We start from the raw sequence: 23,020 nt of genomic DNA on the forward strand, positions 1-23,020 counted from the left end.
TAAATCCAAATGGATACGATAGTAAGGTGCGACAAATATCATGTCTTTTTGTTTATTTTACAGCAAACTTACTTTTTAAATAATAATCCAAACAACTCCACTTACAAAACTGATTTATTGACAAAAACTAACCCAAACATAAATGATATTATCCAATCTAAATTTTACTGAATTTAACTTATTCAAAATCAAATTAAAAATAAGTTACTTTTTAAACTACCAATCCAAAGAGACAATATGTAGGAGTTGAAAATAACTTCTAAGAGAAGTGTAACTTTTAATTCATAAACTTCTGCTTTATTATTAAACAAATTTCTGAACTTTGACTCAACATTTCAATCTTTATAGTTTATTTACTTTAAACAAATTAGTCGTTATGTTTTTTTACTTGTAACCAATGTAATTCTTTTTTTGAATAAATTATAAAGATTGAATTATTCTAAGTCAAAGTTCATGATTCAATCTATAATGAAAAGAAAGCTCAAAAACTAAAAGTTATATTTCCTTGATTTTATTGATTGCACATTCTAGTGAAGGATTTTCCCCCCTTGAATATAAGTGTAAAGGATGGATTATTTCTCAACCCCACTTCTCTATATATAAATTTTAGAGACATTTTGGTCTACTTTTTAAATTTTATTTATTCTTTTATAGTTATTATTGCTGTTGGCTCCGAAAATTTTTGAGAAATTAATTTTGATGATTTCAAAATTAAGTATTATTTATTAATTTTTGTAGTAAGTATTTTCAAAATTAGTTTTATTTTCTCAAGGAACTTAGAAGAAGCGGCTCATAACCGCATAAATGTTTCCTTTAATTAAGTTTACAATAGGTCCCGTACATTAACAACCAATTGAATAATTGATAAGGCTTATAAATAGAATTTAAGAGTGTTAAATGAAGGCAAAATATTAATAAAAAAAATCCATCAAATTTAATACAGATTTGAACTAAGTTGAAAAGTCCTTATCACTCTGGGATCAAATTTTTTGTTGAATGGTCATACCAGATATTGCTATAATTAATTGTCATTTGTAATTATATTTATACTATTAATTAGTAATTAATATTATATTATTTTTCTAAATATAAACCTTGGGATGTTGAATATAAATTCAATGTTTGAAATTCATATTTTGGCCAACAAAATAGGTGAAATTCATATCATTCAGGTTAAAGTATACATTTGGCCCCATAATTTTTAAAAATATTTTTTAATCCTTTAACCCAAAAATCGTTAAGCTTAAATGATAATTTTTTGTGACAATTATGGTTGTTTTAAAAAATAAACTTAATATGTTAGCATTTGAGAATGTTTTATCAATATTTAAAATATCAATTGTAATATCCCAAATTTTATGAATTTAGTTAAGGCATGATAGAGGAAATGATTTGGAAAAATTTCTAAGATTTAAAACCATCAAAATATATCCCAGATAATATAAAGATAATTTTGGAAGTTTAGGACATCTCTTTTTTTGAAAAATTCAAGAAAAATAGTTAGGAATTGATTTTTGGCCCAAACTTTTTAGAGAAATTATTTTATGGGTTAGAGAAGCTAATGGAAGAAGAAATTCTTTATAAAAAAGGATGGAATAATTTCTGGATTCATTCTTCATTTCAAAAAAAAAAAAAAGAGGAAGGACGAACTGGAAAAGAAAGAAAACTTAGAAGGGCAAAATGGTCTTTTTAACACCCCTCACCCTTATAAACGGCCAACGCACCTTCTCCCTTCTCATTCTTCATCCGTAAAAAATCAAGAGGAAATTTAGAGGTGGGAATCAGGGTCGGCCCTTCAGGGCTGACGAGCTTAAAAGGGCCAGCCCTCTATGGACTGAAATTTCAAAAATACCCTAATTTGCTAGGCCCGGTCCTTAAACTATAGGACTCATGGCCGGCCTGCGGGTTTTTGGCCCGTTTAAAAAAAAATATTATTTTTTATATTTATCATATTTTTTTATAAAACAATAAAAATAAACCAATGAAATTATTAAAAGAAGACATAAATATAAATAAAATTAAGTCACAAATATAAAATATCATCATATATAAATATTCATCAACATCCAAGAACATCTAAAACATTCATTAACAAGATAACAACATCCAAAAGTTTATGCAATTGTGCAATAAATAAATACTATCATTAATCTTTTGAAATTTCATCATCACTATAATTAATTACTCTTCTTCATAAGTATGCTTTTCTTTCGTAACAAAAATATCAAGTTTTTCTTCTTTATAGGAATTTTACTTTTTAAATTTTACAATCTACCTATTATTTTACTTTAATGTGAGAAACATTATTGTGTTGAAACTCATAAATTTCTAATTCAAATTATAAAATCACAAGTTATATGAGTATAAAAATACTCTATTATCAAATATATATATATAGTTTAAAAATATCAACGCATATAATATAAATCAAATCATTATTAAAGTCCAAATTAACCCATTTTTTAAAAATTTAATTGGATAAATTATTGTCTAACACTAAATTTAATTTTAAAATGATAATAATAACTAAATATTTGAAATATTATTAACAATGTAAAAAATTAATAACATTAGAATTATATAAAAAAATTTAAAAAACAAAAAAATTATAAAAGGGCTTAAAAGGGCAGGCCCGCAGCCCTCTAGGGCTGGCCCTTTTAAGCCCTCGGCCCTTCAAGGCTTATTTCCCATTTGAGGGAAAAATATCAAGCCCAGCCCTCATAATTTCAGGGCCTAAACGGGCCGGCTCGACAAGCTTGGCCCGTTTTCCCTGCTCTGGAAATTAGAGAGACTGAGCGGTGAAGTGGTGATCAGAGGGGAGAAGTTTGCATGCAATAGTATTTTCTAATTGAGGTAAGATCGATTAACACTCTCCTACCTTATTTCTTTCCTTTTCTGTGTCTCGAAGGAAATGATGATAGATTAAAAATGGGAAAATCGTGCAGAAGTCCTAAGAAAGAGACTTTATTTATTTAAGGTCTCACAAAATGTCAAAATTATTAGCAGGTCCCAAAGGACCTTAGAGTATTTTATTCTAATTGTAAAATGACATCATTACCCCTCAGATTTCCAATTCACATTTTCTCTGCCATTACAATTAACAACCTCAGCAGTGACTATTAACAACCTAATGAGAAGGTATTGACAACCTAAATAGTATCCGTTGATAACTTATTTCATAGGATCACATAACCTCCATATAAGAGTAAATTATAACCAAATAGTATAATATAATAACTTTAATACTAAAATGAGAAGCTTTTCGAAACTATTAGGAACTTTAACTAAACCTAATAGGACTATAGTAAAATTTTAATATGGAGATCCATTGACAACCTCAACGGTGAGTATTAATAACACAAGGAGAGCTGTCGACAACCTAGATAGTGTCTGTTAACAACTGACTTTATAGGATAATATAACATCTACATAAGATCAAATTATAACTAAATAGTATAACATAACAACTACATAAGATGAACTTTAACCCCATTTAGTTATAATTTAATTCGTTATAGTTGTTAGAGGTTATATTATCCTATAAAATCAGTTATTAACAGACACTATCTAGGTTGTCAATAACTCTTCTTCGGTTATTAATACTCACCGTTGAGGTTATTAATGCATCTCCGCATTAAAATTTTGCTATAGTCCTATTAGGTTTAGTTAAAGTTCTTAATGATTTCGAAAAGCTTCCCATTTCAGTATTAAAGTTGTTGTATTATACTATTTGGTTATAATTTATTTTTATGTAGAGGTTATATGATTCTATAAAGTAAGTTGTCAACTGATACTGCTTAGATTTTCAACACGTTCTCATTGGGTTGTTAATAGTCATTATTGAGGTTGTCAATAGCAATAGCAGAGAAAATATGAATTGAGAATCTGAGGAGCAGTGGTGTCATTTTACAATTAGAATATAATACTCTAAGGTCCCTTGGGATCTGCTAGTAATTTTGACATTTCGTGAGACCTTGGAGGAATAAAATCTCTATGAGCCTGTTTGATTTTTTTTTTTAAAACAATTTTTTGTTTTCAAAAACATAAAAATAAAAAAATTTGTTGGGTAATTTGTTTTTAGGTACTTGTTTTAAAAAACAAAAAACAGTAATATGTTTTTAAAAACTAAAAAACTAAAACAATTTACACATGTTTTCTTGTTTTTATTTTTGTGTTTTTTATTTTTTGTTTTGAAAAATTTTCTTTTCTTTTCCGTTACTATCCACTACTTATCATTACTAGTGATAATTATCACCTACTAAGTGTGATTTTCTATGATTTTTTTTTCAAACATGATTTTTAAAATTATTGTCCAAACAAATTCTTTTGTTTTTTGTTTTCAAAACTTGTTTTAAGAAACAATTTTATAAAATTGTTTTGAGAACAAGAAAACAAACAACAAAAACAAACACGCCGCTAATCTTCCAGCCGCTGTTCTGCTATATGGCGCCAGACTCTATGGATTTTTTTTGTTTTTTGGCCAACCAAAGTCTATGAAATTTAAATGGGTGAAGTTTGCCGAATTGAAGGAGGTAGATTGGAGTCCAAATAGATTATACAGGGGTTTGCATGTCACTTTCTCCTTCAATTTTTTGTGTAACTCGTGACTGATCTGTGAAGATAATTTTATTGCTCTTCTTCTCTGGTTATTAGTCCCCGAAACAGGGGTAATGGTTCAAAGAGATGACTTGGGTTTAATGAGAAAATGAAGAGCATGAATGTGTGTGTCTGTGGGGGCTTAGAGAGTATAAATACGTATATATGTATAGAAACCTGGCAATGATGTGTGTGTGTGTGTGTGTACACACACATATGCTCGCGTTGCCGAAGTGGAAGAAAGGTTCATTAATGGATATACGTGTGTGTGTGAGTAAATATATATATATATATATATATATATATCGTGTAAAGGCCATGAGGTTCATATTGAGGAAGCTGGAACTGATTCCAAAATGAGTATTTCATGTTCTCAAGAGCTGTACAATGATTTTAGATGGTTAAATAATAAGTAGGAATTATTCTTGAACTTGGAAGTCTTGGATTAAATGTATTAAGTTGTCAACTATGTTTATTAGCAATTAGAGGATGAATAAGTGAATATGCTGGTTGCTCTCAAATATTAAATAGGTGCTTTCAAATATTAACTAAGGGGATTGTTCTTACAAGTGAAAGTCAAATACAATTTTTTTTGACCAAGATGACTAGTTATTAAAAAAGGAGAAACTTAGAGAATTGGGATTAAGAGGGGGAAAGAAAATTTTTAATGTCTTTAAATAAATTAATGAATATAATTTTTTTTTTTCAGGATGACCAACTATTAAATAAAAACAAATAGAGTTTATTAGTGGGCCAAGAGAAGTTATATTTTGACAACAAAAGTTAAATGAACTAAGTATTAAACCATTTATATATGAAGCTATATTATAGGTTTTGATATCTGTCTGAGCCTGCTAAGAAAGCAAGTAAAGAAGAAATCCAGAAAAGGTAAACCGAAAGAAGGGACTTCAGGTATTGACTCTTTTCCTCTCATATAATTATGCAATAATTCTGCATGCCTATTCTTGCCATAGTGCCTATATGCTATAATGAATATATGGTGAATATGTTTTGTGATAAACAATTGCTAGCTCGTAGAGCTATACTCAAGTATAGGTATGTGAAATTTGCTTTGCGTTGAGCTTGTAAAGCCGTACTTATAAGTGAGTATGTGAAATTTGCTTTACATTGAACTCGCAGAGCTATACTCAATCATGAGTATGTGACTTTTTTTGGTGTTGATTTAATTGTCATAGCCATGTGCATTGCAAAGTGTGGGATGCATGAGCATCATTAATTATATCTGTTTGCAAAGCTTATAATGTTTAAGCATCGTTGTTTATGCTTGGTTGCAAGTGCTGTTAATATGACTTGTTTTGTATGCATTTCTAAACTTTGTATAATTGTATGATGGATAACGGTTACTACTGAGATTCCTAGAATCTCACATCTTTCTTCTATGATACACAGGGAGGGCAAAAGGCTCTAAAGGCAAGGGAGTAGTTATTGAAGGAGTTTAACATGTTGGTAGCTGAAGTGATGAGACAGTTGGTCATCAAGTCTTATTTTGATATTTTAGTTATGTTTTGGTAGCCCTGTGTGGCTAAAGATATGTATATAATTATATGTAACTATGTGAAGTACTTATGAGCTATATAAACCTCCATAAAGAGGGAAGTAATAGTTTTTGTAGCTAGTAGGCAAGTGCCATCAGCTCAGATGATTGTATGATTATAGATGGATGTTTAGTTATTATTGTGAATTCAATATTAACTGTCTAGTTCAAAGTTGCTCTTTAATATTTGAGCCAAGAAATTAATTAAATATCTAAATCACTGAACAGATCATTCTGCAAATTGTTTTATAAAGTTTGAAAGTTTTTTTTAGAAATTTCATCTTTGATACAAGATCATACCCTGTGTTTGAGAAAAATATTAAAAAGTAATTTGATGAAAGTATTCTTCTTTCTTAGGACCAAACTTTACTCAGTGGTTCAACAGCTAATTAATTAACCATTTTGGTATGGTTATAGTAGATGTTATATCAATGCTATCATTTTTTTTATTAATAATTTCCGGGTTAAATGACTAAGAATGTATTTTTTAAATTAAAGAGACTAAATTAAAATATTGTATAGCGTTAAATAACTAAATGTATAATTTAGCCTATCATTAATTATTTATAATGCAATAATCTAATAACATCTTGATTATAATTTGGACTCGGTGCTATGTTGATGAAAAAATCATGTTCCGATGCACAATTTCACCAGTTTATAACACCCATTGATGGAAAAATATTGGGTGTTCACTGATCAATCACAACCCGCAAAAAAGGGGGCAAAAAAAACACAGTTGCAGATAATAATTCAAACTGTAAATTTAGAAGTTTTAATTAAAATCAAGACATTCAAATTTGAAAAGTAACTCTCAGCTTATAAATGAGATTCCTATTTGTAACTGTCTAATCGATGTTTACGAATGTCATTCCTCCAATAAATTTGAAGCACAAAAAAATATCACGAGAATGATACATGTTCCACTAATAGCTCTCTAAAGGCTTAATAAAGTAGGTTTGAAATTCTCAAGTATGTATTATTTGAACTTGCATGTATACCACAGAGAATTCAGAAACTCAAGTACGTTTGTGCAACCTGTTGCACCTAAAAGAACAGATGCAAAAGAAGCTTGCTATAGTCCTTCATAAGGGAATCAAAAGGATAAGATTTTGCACTGGGAACAATCAACCCTTTCAGCTTCTGGTTAGGAGTAAATAGAATGATGCAAGATATAATTAAAAACTTGCACATCAGAAAGGCAATCTTACGGTTAGTTTCATCTGAAAGAATTCATTGCTTGGCTCATAGAAATTAAACAATAGCAAGGGCTCAATTTAAACAAAAATCTTAATATGTCACAACAAAATATATTGGCTAATGGAAGTGCAAATATTACACTAAAAATAACCACAATGCGTCATAGCTAATTAATAGCAAAATTTAAATCAAAGGATGGATATTTCACAGACGGGAAAGAGGGAATTCAGTTTTGTAGCTAGTCATGATGAGCCGGATTAAATTTTGCAATTCAATCATAAGAAAGTAACTTTAAACATAAAACAGAGACCCTCAACTAGATTATATTGGGTAATTGAACAAAGAGAAACTAAGTTTGCTGACAAAAATAGCTTTCAACATAAAACAAATTAGAATTGGGCCATTAAGGAAGAAAGAAGAACGCCATGTTAAGACAAAAATTTCACAATGATAATGGAACAGAGTCAAAATAATTAGCTAAACACATGGCTTAAACAGAACATCAACAATAGTAAGATACACAACTTCAATAACAAACAAACAATAGAGGGTCTCACCCTGTTTCATTTTAACGACCCTTAGAAATCATCTTACGAAGAAGCTTCTCTGCCTCATCATCCTCATTTTTATCAAGAAGATGTCCAATAATAACTGTAAAAGTTGTCGTGTCTAGGACGTAGTCGGTGTCTTCCATTTTATTGTCAAGGAGGGCCTTTGCCTCGTCAAACAAACCCTCTTTACAAAGTCCTTTGATCATAATAGTATAGGACACAGCATTTAGATGCCGACCTTCCATCAAAAGATATTGAAAAATCTCTCTTGCCTTATTTAATCTTCCACTACTGCACAAGCCATCCATGAGAATATTGTAAGTGCGAACCGTAGGTTGAATATTCTTTTCGACAAGATGTTGAAATAATGCAATTCCTCGATCAATATCCTGCCTTTTACATAATGCATGTATCAAGGTATTATAAGTGATTATGTTAGGAGGATGACCTCTGTGATGCATCTCATCAAGAAGATCACGAGCAAATGAGATTCTTCCTGCTTTGCACAAGCCGTCAATCAGACAATTATAACTTGCTGTGCTGGGAACCAAATTTCTTGAACGCATTTTCTTAAAGAGATACATGGCCTCATCCAATCTTTTATTCTTACAACACCCATCAATCAAAATGTTATAACTCAACACATCTGGTCTCAAACCATTTTTAGTCATTTTATTAAATACTTCAATTGCTTCCTTTACATAGTTGACCTTACAATATCCACTCATTAAGCTGTTGTAGGAAATGACATCAGGCTTATGACCATACTTCATGATTTTGGCAAACATAACTTGACTTTCTATGATCCTTCCTTCTTTACAAAATGCATCCACGAATGTAGTAAGGGTGGTCACATCCATGTTGATACCTCTTCGAAACATATCATTGAGCAATTCAGTAACTTCTTCCCATTGCTGGATTTTGCAGAATCCATCCACGAGAGTGGTGTATGTGATAGTATCGGGAAATATTCCATTGTCAATCATTTCTGAGAACAAATCAAGTGCCTCTCTCACAAATCCCTCTTTACAAAGACCATCCATGACTGTGCTGTACATAACTACGTCAGCCTTCATTCCAAGTCCACGCAGCTTCTGGAGTAATTTGACAGCACATCTGGTTTTCCCCACCTTACATAATCCATTGATTATTATGCCGTAACTAATTTCATCCAAAAAATATCCTTTTGCAATTACCTCATCATGGAAATCCAATGCTTCCCCAATCATGTTGTTGATACAGAGTCCCTTCAATAGTGTAGTTAAAGTTATAGTATTCGGTTGAAAACCCATCTTAAAAATCTTCCCCAATACGGAGAAAGCACAATTCATCTGACCCACGTGGCCGTAACAGTTGATCAAAATAGCTAGAAAAGCTAAAGACGGAGTGAAACCCTTCAACTGCACCTGAGAACAAAGAGAAATAACGGTGGGATAATGCTTCATTTTGGCAATGGCCCCCAACATTTTGTCAATTGCAAAGATGGAGGGAGGGGGACGCTTACAAAGCGTCCGATTGAATGAATCAACCACATCTGTGATGTCGTTAGAATTTGAAGAATGGGAATGTAGGAGGAAGTCGAGACAAAAGGTATGAGGTAAATGGATAAGGAAGCGAGAAGAAGATGATGGAAGAAAGAGAGGAAACTGAAGGAAGGCGTACCTTGTAGCTTGAGAGAGCAACATCTTCACACAGCAAAATGAGATTTCAGCGAGAGACGGCCTTTTGAGGGTAAAGTCCGAACTCGGGAGGATGAATCCAGGGGTCTGCGTATGACTTCTCTCCGCTGCGTCCTTTTCTCCGCTGCCCTCCTATACCTAAACCTGCAACGTTTTGGGTGGAAAATAGCGTTCAATGCCTCTTTTTCCTTTTTTTTTTTTTTTTAAAAAAGATTCATTATCTTAAAATATTTTTAAAAAACACTTAATATTCTAAAATAATTTTTTTATATACTCAGCACCGTAAAATATTTTTTCAATAACACTCAGTATTTCAAAAATACCCTTAGCACTCAGTGTTATTGGAACCCAAAATTATTTAGGATACCACTGAAAAAATATTTTAAGGTGCTTATTATAACAAAAATTATTTTAAAACTCTAAATGCTCCTAGAAAAAAATATTTGAAAGTGTTGAGCATATTTTTAGGATACCGAGTATTACTGAAAAAATTATTTTAGGATATGGGGTGTTCTTGAAAAAATAATTTACGATATTGCTAAAAAACACGTGGGAGAAAAAAGCACATGGGTTAGCTTTGAAGTGTTTCGTTTCTTTGGGGCGTTTTTTGGCATCCTAAATTATTCTTTTAATATCTTAAAATAATTTTTGGCAGTCCCATAAACTTTTTTTTTTTAATAACATTCATTCAGTATCCTAAAAATATACTCAACACCCTCAAAAGGTTTTTTTCAGGAGCATTCAGAGTTTCAAAATAATTTTTTTAGTACAATAAGCACCCTAGTACATTTTTCAGTAGTATACTAGTATCCTAAAATAATTTTGGGTTCCAATAACACTAACTGCTGAATGTATTTTTGAAATACTGAGTGTTATTGAAAAGATATTTTATGGTTCTGAGTATATCAAAAAATTATTTTAAAATATTGAGTGTTTTTTAAAAATATTTTAAGACAATGAATCTTAATTAGAAAAGAAAGGAAGAAGCGTTGAACCCTATTTTCCACCCAAACGTCGTGGTTTTAGGTATAGGAGGGCAGCGGAGAAAAGGACGCAGCGGAGAGAAGCCATACGCGGTCTAGGGCGCCCTTTTCTTTTTTTCAACCTGAACTTATGAGTTGAATTTCTAATTTCAAAATTTTTGTAAAATGAAAAAACATTTTTAAAAGCTGATTCAAACAATTTAATGAAATCATGCATTGAATATTGTTTAACTGATATAATCTTCGTTAAGCTATTTAAAAATTAAGATATAAAATTTATTTTTATACATAAATAAAAATTAATTTTATTTAAAAAACCATAAAATAATTGTTATTTTTCTCAATGATAAATAAGGTTCTTAAAAAAATACTACCTCCAATCCTAATTATAAAACCTTGTTCGTAAATTTAAAAATTAAGATACAAATTTTTATTTTTATTACATAAATAAAAATTAATTTTATTTAAAAAAATACCACAAAATACCTGTTATTTTTCTCAATGATAAATAAGGTTTTGAAAAAAAAACTACCTACAGTCCCAATTATAAGACCGCGTTTGTAAATTACAAACAAGATCTTATAATTAAAATCTGAGGTATTAATAAATAGGTGGTGCTAATTATTCTTGTAGAGTTTTAAATGTCAAAATTATTTATTTGTTATTTTGAAATTCAACAAGAATTTTCTGTCGTTTTTCTTTTTATCTATTTATATTACTTTCTTGTGCTTTGTAATTTATGTTAAGTAATTGATTATTTTTTAAACTGAAATATCTATTCTAATTAGTTTTTTAGTTGTTTTTCATTGTATATATTTTTAATATTTTTCCTTGATTCTCACTATTCCAATCCCATTTGAATTTGGATGCAATAGAATTTTGAAAAAATTATTCTTATGTTACTTCAATTTTTAACTTATTTAGTCATTTATAACTTGGTTTCTTAAGTATGACTTTGAAAAATTCAATTAAATTTTAGCTTTTATAATTTGGTTTCTTAAATTTTTGACTCGTTTAAAATTAAGTTTTTATGTTATCAAATTTTTTATTAAAAAAATCATCATCCCTCCAACTCATAACTTAATTATTCTACACGTAAAAAAACTTTAATAATATTATTAAATGCATATATACATTTATAAATTCATCTATTAATACTTGTAAATTTTTTTATTAGTTGTTAATGTAAATCATAACTTGTGAATTTTTATTTAGATGAACAATTGTAATTTGGTGTATAAGAAAAAAGAACAATTGTAATGTTTTCCATCAAACTTAGGGAGCTCTGTTTATTACACATATAAGTTGTTGCATTATATAACATAATGACTTTAATAGATCAATGGTTGTGAGTGTTTGAGAAATTAATTTTGATGATTTCACAAATAATTATTATTTAATAATTTTTGTAGTAAATATTTTTAAAATTAGTTATTATTTTGTCAAGGAATTTAAAAGAAAAGGTTGAGCGGCTCATGACTGATTCGCTGATATAGTTCATGAAGAGGAGAGAATGGAAAAGGCCATTATAGATAGATAATGACATTTTAAAAATTAATTATAAATGCTTCCTTTATTAAACTTTTATAACAGTCCTGTTCATTAACAACCAATTGATAAGGCTTACAAATAGAATTTAAGAGTGTTTTTTCCTCCAACAAATCGTAAGAGTGTTATATGAAGCAAAATATTAATAAAACAAATCCATCAAATTTACTACAGATTTGAACTAAGCTGAAAATTTTGCATTGCTCATAGTTATATAATCACTTATACTAAATATAGGTTTTGTTTGTGCATCAATTATTATCTTTTAATGAATAACTATATCAATTATTGATATTATTAATTTATTGCCACGATACAATAAAATTATTAATTATTGATTAATATTTAGTTTTCAGATATAAATTATGAGATATTATTATAAATTCAGATTTTGCAAATCCACCTCATTCATTATTGATCATGCCTGTATCAAATTTTTTGTTGAATGGTCATACCATATATTGCTATAATTAATTGTCATTTCTAATAACGTATTAATACTATCAATTATTAATTAATATTATTTTTTTCTAAATATAAACCTTGGGGATGCTGAATATAGATTCAATCTTTGAAAGTTGCATAATTAGTTATTTATAAAGTGGGATAACATAATAATATCTTGATTTTAATTTGGACTTCATAATATGTCGATGAAAAATTCATGTTCCTTGCGCAGTTTCACAAGTTTACAACACCCTTTGATACACCCATTGATGGAAATATATTGGGTGTTCACTGATCAATTTCAAACAGCAAAAACGAAAAAAAAAAAATTGTTTTTCTTTTAAAGAACTTACTAACAATTAGGATTCAAAAACCTGCAAACAATTTTTTCTAAAAAAAAAAATTACATTTAGTTGGTCATGTTGTAAGTAGAAAGAACTAGTCCCTAATAACATAACAAACTAACCCCGGGCCAACTGTCCCACCCATTGAGGTGCCTACAAGCCAGCGAAGGGATTAGTTACCGGGTCCGCCGGTGGATACCCTGATGTTTCATTAAAAAAAAAAATATAACAAACTAATATTTGAATCCCTACTAAGAAATATGTTCATATTTAATGCGCAACTATATCTTAAATATAATTATTTTGAAAAGAATACATGTCATCAATCAAAAAGGAAAAACAAAAAACCAATGCCTAAACTTGTTAATTTCAGATTGTACATTGCCAAAATTATTTTTTTTAAAAAAAAAATCTGAACCTAATATCAGTTAAGTGACTATGCTAATAATGTATGACCAAGCATTTATCTAATCTAAAACTCAGCAATCTCCAACATGAAGCTAGAAAGTTAATGCCAAATAAAATATCGGGATTTGATACACATGAAGTTAAGATCAAAAGCAAGAGAAACTTCATGCCAATGGAAGTAGACAATCTCATTTGAACTTGCATGTATATTATAGAGAATTCCGGAACTCAAGTGTGTTCGTGCAACTTAGTGAACCTTAAAGAACATATGCAAAAGAAATTTGCTTGCTAAAGTCCTTCATAAGGGAAACAAAAGGATAAGATTTTGCACTTGGAACAATCAACCTTTAAGCTTCTGGTTAGGAGTACATAGATTGATGCAAGATATAATTAAAAACTTGTACATCAGAACGGCAATTATACAGATAGTTTCGTTTGAAAGAATTCATTACTTGGCTCGTAGAAATTAAACAATAGCAAGGGCTCTCAATTTAAACAACAATCTTAAAATGTCATAGCAAAATATATTGGCTGATGGAAGTGCAAATTTTCCACTAAAAACTCTTCAGTCAAGGTAAAAGTTATTAAACCACAATGCGTCATAGCTAATTAATAGCAAAATTTAAATCAAAGGATGGATATTTCACAGACGGGAAAGAGGGAATTCAGTTTTGTAGCTAGTCATGATGAGCCGGATTAAATTTTGCAATTCAATCATAAGAAATTAACTTTAAACATAAAACAGAGACCCTCAACTAGATTATATAGGGTAATTGAACAAAGAGAAAATAAGTTTGCTGACAAAAATAGCTTTCAACATAAAAAAAATTAGAATTGGGCCATTAAGGAAGAAAGAAGAACGCCATGTTAAGACAAAAACTTCACAATGATAATGGAACAGAGTCAAAATAAATTAGCTAAACATATGGCTTAAACAGAACATCAACAGTAGTAAGATACAACAACTTCAATAACAAACAAACATTAGAGGGTCTCACCTTGTTTCATTTTAACGACCCTTAGAAATCATCTTATGAAGAAGCTTCTCTGCCTCATCATCCTCATTTTTATCAATAAGATGTCCAATAATAACTGTAAAAGTTGGCGTGTCTAGGATGCAGTCGATGTCTTCCATTTTTTTATCAAGGAGGGCCTTTGCCTCGTCAAACAAACCCTCTTTACAAAGTCCTTTGATCATAATAGCATAGGACAGAGCATCTAGATGCCGACCTTCCATCAAAAGATATTGAAAAATCTCTCTTGCCTTATTTAATCTTCCACTAGTGCACAAACCATCCATGAGAATATTGTAAGTGCGAACCGTAGGTTGAATATTCTTTTCGACAATATGTTGAAATAATGCAATTCCTCGATCAATATCCTGCCTTTTACATAATGCATGTATCAAGATATTATAAGTGATTATTTTAGGAGGATGACCTCTGTGATGCATCTCAACAAGACGATCACGAGCAAATGAGATTCTTCCTGCTTTGCAAAAGCCGTCAATCAGACAATTATAACTTGCTGTGCTGGGAACCAAATTTCTTGAACGCATTTTCTTAAAGAGATACATGGCCTCATCCAATCTTTTATTCTTACAACACCCATCAATCAAAACGTTATAACTCAACACATTTGGCCTCAAACCACTTTTAATCATTTTATTAAATACTTCAATTGCTTCCTTTACATTATTGACCTTAAAATATCCACTCATTAAGCTGTTATAGGAAATGACATTAGGCTTATGACCATACTTCATGATTTTGGCAAACATAACTTGACTTTCTATGATCCTTCCTTCTTTACAAAATGCATCCACGAATGTAGTAAGGGTGGTCAGATCCATGTTGATACCTCCTCGAAACATATCATTGAGCAATTCAGTAACTTCTTCCCATTGCTGGATTTTGCAGAATCCATCCACGAGAGTGGTGTATGCAATAGTATCGGGAAATATTCCATTGTCAATCATTTCTGAGAACAAATCAAGTGCCTCTCTCACAAATCCCTCTTTACAAAGACCATCCATGACTGTGCTGTACATAACTACGTCAGCCTTCATTCCAAGTCCACGCAGCTTCTGGAGTAATTTGACAGCACATCTGGTTTTCCCCACCTTACATAATCCATTGATTATTGTGCCGTAACTAACTTCATCCAAAAAATATCCTTTTGCAATTACCTCATCGTGGAAATCCAATGCTTCCCCAATCATGTTGTTGATACAGAGTCCCTTCAATAGTGTAGTTAAAGTTATAGTATTCGGTTGAAAACCCATCTTAAAAATCTTCCCCAATACGGAGAAAGCACAATTCATCTGACCCACGTGGCCGTAACAGTTGATCAAAATAGCTAGAAAAGCTAAAGACGGAGTGAAACCCTTCAACTGCACCTGAGAACAAAGAGAAATAACGGTGGGATAACGCTTCATTTTGGCAATGGCCCCCAACATTTTGTTAATTTCAAAGATGAAGGGAGGGGGACGCTTACAAAGCGTCCGATTGAATGAATCAACCACATCTGTGATGTCATTAAAATTTGAAGAATGGGAATGTAGGAGGAAGTTGAGACAAAAGGTATGAGGTAAATGGATAAGGAAGCGAGAAGAAGATGATGGAAGAAAGAGAGGAAACTGAAGGAAGGCGTACCTTGTAGCTTGAGAGAGCAACATCTTCACATAGCAAAATGAGATTTCAGCGAGAGACGGCCTTTTGAGGGGGAAGTCTGAACTCGGGAGGATGAATCTAGGGCGCCCTTTTCTTTTTGGGAGAATTTCACTGAAGGACCGCAGAATACAATTAATGTCAAAAAGCCCCAGAACTTTCTAAAACCTCACTGCAGGACCAAGGGGCCAATCTGATATTAATTTCACAAACGAAATGATGCCATTGCCCCTCATTTTACTTCCTCTGAAATTTGAAAATGAGGCAAAAAAGCGACGGTCAAAAGTCCTCCCGCTCTCTCTCTATGCGAACGTGATCCCACTGTGCGAAAACTCTTCCCTCTCCTGATTTGCGAACGTGCAACCACTCTGGGAAAACTGTAGCGTCTCCCGGTCTGCGGACGTGCTACCACTCTGCGAAAAATCTGCCCTCTCCCGACTGCGAACGTGCTACCTCTGTGGGAAGATTCTTGCCTCTCGCAATCTGTGAAAAGTGTTCGACGTGGCTCCCAAAAATTCCATTAGCTTCAATCTGCGGGTTCGTGGTAGTCACTAGAAGCTGAAGGAGAATAAGAAGAGGCCGACAAAATAGGAAACTCACAAGGCTATCGACAAAGAAGGAAGAAGCAGGGCGAGAAGAAGTCACTGATTTCCTTTGGTAAGCTTCGCGGTCCCCATTAAATGCAGTAGATTTCTTCGATTCTGTTTTCATGGTAGGTTAAGGAGGAATGACCCACTGAATGGTGGGTGTGTTTGGTAACGACATTTAGGTTCTAACCTAGGAATGATTACCAATGTGTCACATAGTGTTCGGTCGTCACCCCTACTGCCCTTTAGCAAATGCTCCTGATTTAGTGAGCGAAGGCTTGTGAGTGTAACATGAAGAGTTTGTGTGGGAGCTAAGTAAGAAAGTTATTAATTATTTAGGGAAAAATTAGTGTTGGTAGTTAACTTTATTGCTATAGTGTTTGTAGGCATTTTGCAGGAATTAAGAAAAGAATTGGGAGGGGCAAATGTTGTCGTATGGATTAGGCAAATGAGTTTGTTTTGTTTGGTTTATCCTGTTGATTGTTGGAATGTGAGATTTTGTGGGCTAACAATAGGAGTTAGTCAATTGACGTGAAGAATTAGTTGACTAACCAGTTGCATGTGACAACCTCATGTTTGCATATACCTGTCAAGTTAGGCAATTTACATGAAGAATCAATAAATTACTAGCTATGTTTGTTGGAATCTGATCTGTAGTGGCCTCACAAGGAAAATTAGGCAATTGACATGAGGAATTAGGGGTTTATCCAGTTAGCTTCTGTCAAACGGTTTCATGTTTCCGGGAATCTGTCAAGTTAGGCAATTTACATGGAGAATCAATAAATTACCCACTATGTTTGTGGGAATCTGGTTTGCAGTGGCCTCACAAGGAAAATTAGGCAATTGACATGAGCAATTAGCTGAATTTCCACTTAGCTTCTGTGTAACTGCTTGATGTGTGTTGGACTCTGGAAGTTGGGAAATTTACATGAACAATCAGTAAAGTAACAACTTGCAATTCAAAATTTCATGTTTGTTGGCATGTGATCCGTAGTGGGCCTCACAGGAGAAATTAGTCAATTGGCACGAGGATTTAGGGGATTATCAGCTAGCTCCTGTCTAACGGTTTCATATTTCGTAGAATCTGTCAAGTTAGGCAATTTGCATGGAGAATTAGTAAATTACCACTAAGTTTGTGGGAATTTGGTGTGCAGTTACCTCAAAGGGAAAATTAGGCAATTGACACCACCAGTAAGCTGAATTTCCACTTAGCTTATGTGTAACTGTTTGATGCGTGTTGGACTCTGAAAGTTAGGAAATTTACCTCAATAATTAGTTAATTAACCACCTCTGTTGCATAATTGCATGTTTGTGGGAATCTGGTTTGCAGTGGCCTCACAGGGAAAATTAGGCAATTGACACGAGCAATTTGCTGAATTTCCACTTAACTTCTGTGTAACTGCTTGATGTGTGTTGGACTCTGGAAGTTAGAAAATTTACATGAACAATCAATAAAGTAACAACTTGCAATTCAAAATTTCATGTTTGTTGGCATGTGATCCGTAGTGGGCCTCACAGGAGAAATTAGTCAATTGACACAAGGATTTAGGGGATTATCCGCCTAGCTCCTGTCTAACGGTTTCATATTTCGTGGAATCTATCAAGTTAGGCAATTTGCATGGAGAATCAGTAAATTACCCACTAAGTTTGTGGGAATTTGGTGTGTAGTTGCCTCATAGGGAAAATTAGGCCATTGACACCACTAGTGAGCTGAATTTCCACTTAGCTTATGTGTAACTGTTTGATGCGTGTTGGACTCTGAAAGTTAGGAAATTTACCTCAACAATTAGTTAATTAACCACCTCTGTTGCATAATTGCATGTTTGTGGGAATCTGGTTTGCAGTGGCCTTACAGAGAAAATTAGGCAATTGACACGAGTAATTAGCTGAATTTCCACTATTCTTCGGTATAATTGTTTGATCTGTGTTGGAGTGTGAAAGTTAGGAAATTGGCATGAAAAAGTAGTTAATTAACCACCTCTGTTGCATAATTTCGTGTTAGTTGGAATCTGATCTTTTACGGCCTGACAATGAATGTTAGCTAATTTACATGAAGAATGGTGTCATTATCTAGTTAACCTGCATGTAACAATTTGATATCCTATCGTATGACAAGTAAAGTTAAGGATTTAACAATAACAATTAGTGTGTATACAATTTTCGGGTTTATGTAACAAGAAATGTTGGATGGTATGAATTTTGAAGTGCTGTTTAATCTACTAACTAATGACTTTGTGATTATTGGATAAAGGAATAAGATGGGAAAAAAAGGATGCACAAGTTACCGGCTGGAAAGTATTCAAGGGAGAATATTGGGAGCAAAAGAAGCAGGAGATGCATGGAAATATGAAAGCAATCACAGATGTGGCTTCAGCAATTTGGAAGGAGATGAGTGATGCTGACAGGGAGCCGTACAGGAAGAAGGAGCAACAACTGATAGAAGAGAAGAAGAAGAAGAAGAAGAAGGAGAAATATGTGTCCCCATTTTCTACTCGGTGCTCCCCCACAAAATTCAAGGAAGTAGCAAACTTTATAAATGGTAAAGAAAATTTAAAGCGCAAGGTAGAAGAAAAGGGGTTTGGTCATCTTCTTGGTATTACTTTGAATAAGCTGCCTAGAGATTTATGTCTGGAGTTGATTCATGCATATGACCCCCCAAATAAACAAATCACCATAAGGGGGAAGACAAAGAAGGTAACTGGTACAGATGTTAGGAGGGTTCTTGGGTTACCAGATAAGGGCTCCAAAGTGAAGTTGGATGGCTTCAAGGATGAAGTAAATGAGCTGAAGAAGGACTATACTCCACTGACATATTCTCAAATTGCGGAGAAGATAAAGAGTGATGAAGAAGATGGAAACTTTAAATTCTATTTTGTTCTTTTCACAGTGGGCACTCTTCTTTGTCTCACGGGAAGTGCAAGTGTGAGTGAGAAGGTGCTAAAAGTAATGGCCTACACAGCAAATAACTGGCAAAATTTTGACTGGGCTTCCTTTGTGCTTGACGAGCTCAGTGAAGAAATTAAACGGTACAATAGGAGCAATAAGGAAGGACAGACCGAGAGTGCCAGAATTGTTGGAGGGTGCATCTACTTTTTATTGGTACTTACATATTTCCTTACAAAATATGCCTTGTTGGATATGGTTTGACCATTAAACTGTTAATGTATTATGTAATTTGATTTTTGAGTCATATTTTTTCTTTCTCTATAGCTGTACTTCCTACACAGGTTCCCTCTGCAGGGAGGTGAACCAAAAGACAAAGACGCCGTCAGACATTGGGATGATAAGGCTATGAAGAGTAGAATTGACGCGGAAAAGGAGATTTGACATGGCATTTTCTACAATCCACCCACTGCTGAAGTGAATGAGTCAACACAACCGGGGAGCAACAGAAGTTTCCATCATCCAGTGAGTAATGCCAATGTGGTAATGTCTGTTGGTCAGACTTAATATCTGTTTGATGACATACATTTACAATGTGCAGGACATTAAGGAGTTTTGGGTCAATTTCAACAACACATTGAACAATGAGATGGCCCAAATTCAAAACTTTGTTTGTGATGAATTAGTCAAGCTGCAAAAAAAAAATTCTTAACCGAGGAGGCAATGAAGAAGAAGGAAAAGAATACCACACTGAGGAGGATGAAAATGAGCGGCCATAACTTGATAAAGTTATGATTGTAAAGGGTGGAGAAACACATGAAAGTAGTGACAAATCGCATGATGATGAATAGCAAGAAGAAGAAGAGGAAGATGAAGACGAGAATGACAATGTGAGAGAAGATGAAGCTGTAGAAAAGGATACTGAAGATGAACAGGCAACTGAAACTGAAGAAGGGAAAATGGTGGGCAAAGTAGTGCAACTACCCATAAGGAGGTCAAGTAGACGTAAACTCCCAATAGTTAAATCTCCTTACATGTCTACTTATGGCAGAAAGGTGAAAATGAGTGACAGGGATGCATTTTATGCTGTGTGTACTGAGTGGTGTCAACTAGATGAGGCTCAAGAGTAAGTATAGTCAGTTATTATAGAAAAGACAGCCTGTAAATAATACTACTATGCAACACTGACTACTTATTTTCACTTTCATATTTGTTGTAGGGTCATGGTAGATATGTTTGGGCATTTGGCAATACGAGCAAACCTACAAGCACTGGGTCCTAGAAGGTGGATAAGCAACAGGGTACGTGCACCTGTTCAATTTACATCAAAGTGGCCATATATGGAATGTGCCACATTTTTAATTTAATTTTCCTACTCCTTTATTCTGCAAATCATGACTCTGATTGCCCACACCTTGAATGCTGACCAACAGGAGAGTGCCTCTGCGGTTAAAAGACACATATTTGATGCAAATTTCACGGTTAGTGTTATCCCCTGTTAATGGATCAATGCTTTAAATTGTGCAATCAAGTTATCAGTACAGTTTCTTCACTGACAATTTGTATTGCTGTGCAATTTGCTGTTGTGATAGGCAAGGATGGTGTAGCAACACATAGCATGGCAAGTGGACAAACATCTGAAAGAACTACTCCCCCAACACCTAGGATACAATTTGGCTAAATGTGAATACATATTTGCACCTGTTGTGTTTGCACTGTATTGGTTTTACTTTGTGTTTGAATCGAGCACAATAAAGTTTTATGTGCTGGACTCTCTACGTGGTAGTGAGGATACAATGAAGCACCAAAAGAAGAAGAATAAGTCTGATCCAGCATTAAAAGGGCAGCAAATGATGGCGCAAACTTTTGTAAGTGTTGTGATTATTCTGCTACTTTTGTGGACAACCATAGTATCCCCTGTGTGATAATCATTTGTAATTGTGTAGAGGGCACATTTCATTGAAATACTACAGAGAGTGAAGCTTGAGCTGGAGGCTTTGGCCAACCCAAATTCAAACAATGACATGTTGTATCCCACGGTTCATGTTCAAGACAATACGTGAGTCTTTTATTCACTGTAAGTTATTTGTCATAAATTATAATTTACATAAATAAGCCAACATAATGATGTGTTCATTTTTTCAGTGATGATTGTGGGGTTCATGTCATCACATATCTAAGAGAATGGCCCGACCCACAAGAGAAGGATGGAGTTCTATTCACCATGCCTTATTATACAGCAGTAGGTGTTGAATTATATGTTAATGACATCATGCATTTGTATCAACTTACTGAGAACAGTTATTGTTGTCCCATAGGATCAATACACATCTATACGGTGTGAGCTGTTGTGGTAGCTCGTGACTCATAAAAGAAATATCAAGTTAGATGCTGTTGCCAAACACCTTGACCAAATTAACAAACAACGCAAGAGAAAGCGATAACTGATCAAATTCCTACCTTGTAGTTTTTGTTGATAAGCACTGTAATTGTTGTTGTGAACACTTTATGTGGACTTAAATGTTGTGCATACAAAAGAAGTTAATAAAGTCTGTTTTGATGGATTCATATTATCACTACTTGTTTACTTTCATTAGATGTACGGTTGACAACAGAAATTAGGGAATTTGCAACAACAAAACAGGAATTAACACCAAATGTTCGTCCATTTCCAACTGAACAACCTACATTAAGGATTAGACCTTTGCACGAACGATTAGACAATTTGTAAGAGAGACAAATAAGTTAACAACAACAATTAGACCATTCACAAGTGTCGTTCATCAGCTGAATAACGTGTCCTCTTAAATATACAAGTGCCCTCCTTCACCTGAATAAGGTGTCCATTTCCATGTGGAACTAGGGAATTTGCAACTCCGATAAATATATTCACAACTGGAATCAATCCATTTACATGTGCCATCCTTGACCTGAACAGGGTGTCTGGTTGCAAGGGGGACTAGCCAATTTGCAAGACACATAATTGGCTTCACATGTGGAATCAGTCCATTCACATGTGGACTGGTTCAGCTGAAACATGTGTCCGTGATGGAACAAGTGGGGGAGAGCACATGTGCAAGGGGAACTAGCCAATTTGTAACAGACATACCTATATTCACACGTGGAATCAGTCCATTCACATTTGCAAGGGGGACTAGCTAATTTGCAAGACACATACCTGGCTTCAGATGTGGACTGATTCACCTGATGCATGTGTCCGACTTAACTGTGGGAGAGCCCATTTGCAAGTGGGACTAGACAATTCGCACCATACATGCATATTTTCACAACTATAAAATAGTCCATTTGCATGTGACCTACTCGTACTGAAGGAGGTGTTCGTGAGTGAACAGGTGTGCGAGGGCCTATTTGCAAATGACACTAGACAATTTGCAACATAGGTACATATAGTTACAACTAAAAATAGTCTATTTGCATGTGGACTGATTTACCTGGAGAAGGTATCTAAGTGTGGTTTCGTATACCATTTGCAAGTGACATTAGACAATTGGCAACACACATACATATATTCACAACTGTAATCAGTCCATTTACATGTGACGACCCTCA

The 23,020-nt window shown here is 33.3% G+C and overlaps 2 protein-coding genes across 2 annotated transcripts; both read right to left on the bottom strand.

The window, feature by feature from the left end:
- Positions 1-7,834: 7,834 nt before the first annotated feature.
- On the bottom strand, positions 7,835-9,587 carry LOC114749871 (pentatricopeptide repeat-containing protein At1g12775, mitochondrial-like). The gene is made up of 2 exons (XM_028938410.1): positions 8,351-9,587; positions 7,835-8,193 (listed from the first exon to the last, which is right to left on the bottom strand). Exons 1-2 carry the CDS (start codon positions 9,585-9,587, stop codon positions 8,180-8,182), a joined length of 1,251 nt encoding a protein of 416 aa, XP_028794243.1. The 3' UTR covers positions 7,835-8,179.
- Positions 9,588-14,320: 4,733 nt separating this feature from the next.
- On the bottom strand, positions 14,321-15,769 carry LOC114749875 (pentatricopeptide repeat-containing protein At1g12300, mitochondrial-like). The gene has a single exon (XM_028938416.1). It carries the CDS (start codon positions 15,767-15,769, stop codon positions 14,321-14,323), a length of 1,449 nt encoding a protein of 482 aa, XP_028794249.1.
- Between the last annotated feature and the right edge of the window lie 7,251 nt (positions 15,770-23,020).

The sequence above is a fragment of the Neltuma alba genome, unplaced genomic scaffold (assembly GCF_004799145.2).
Source record: "Neltuma alba isolate B1F8T4 unplaced genomic scaffold, ASM479914v2 tig00006209_pilon, whole genome shotgun sequence".
NCBI lineage: Eukaryota > Viridiplantae > Streptophyta > Magnoliopsida > Fabales > Fabaceae > Neltuma > Neltuma alba.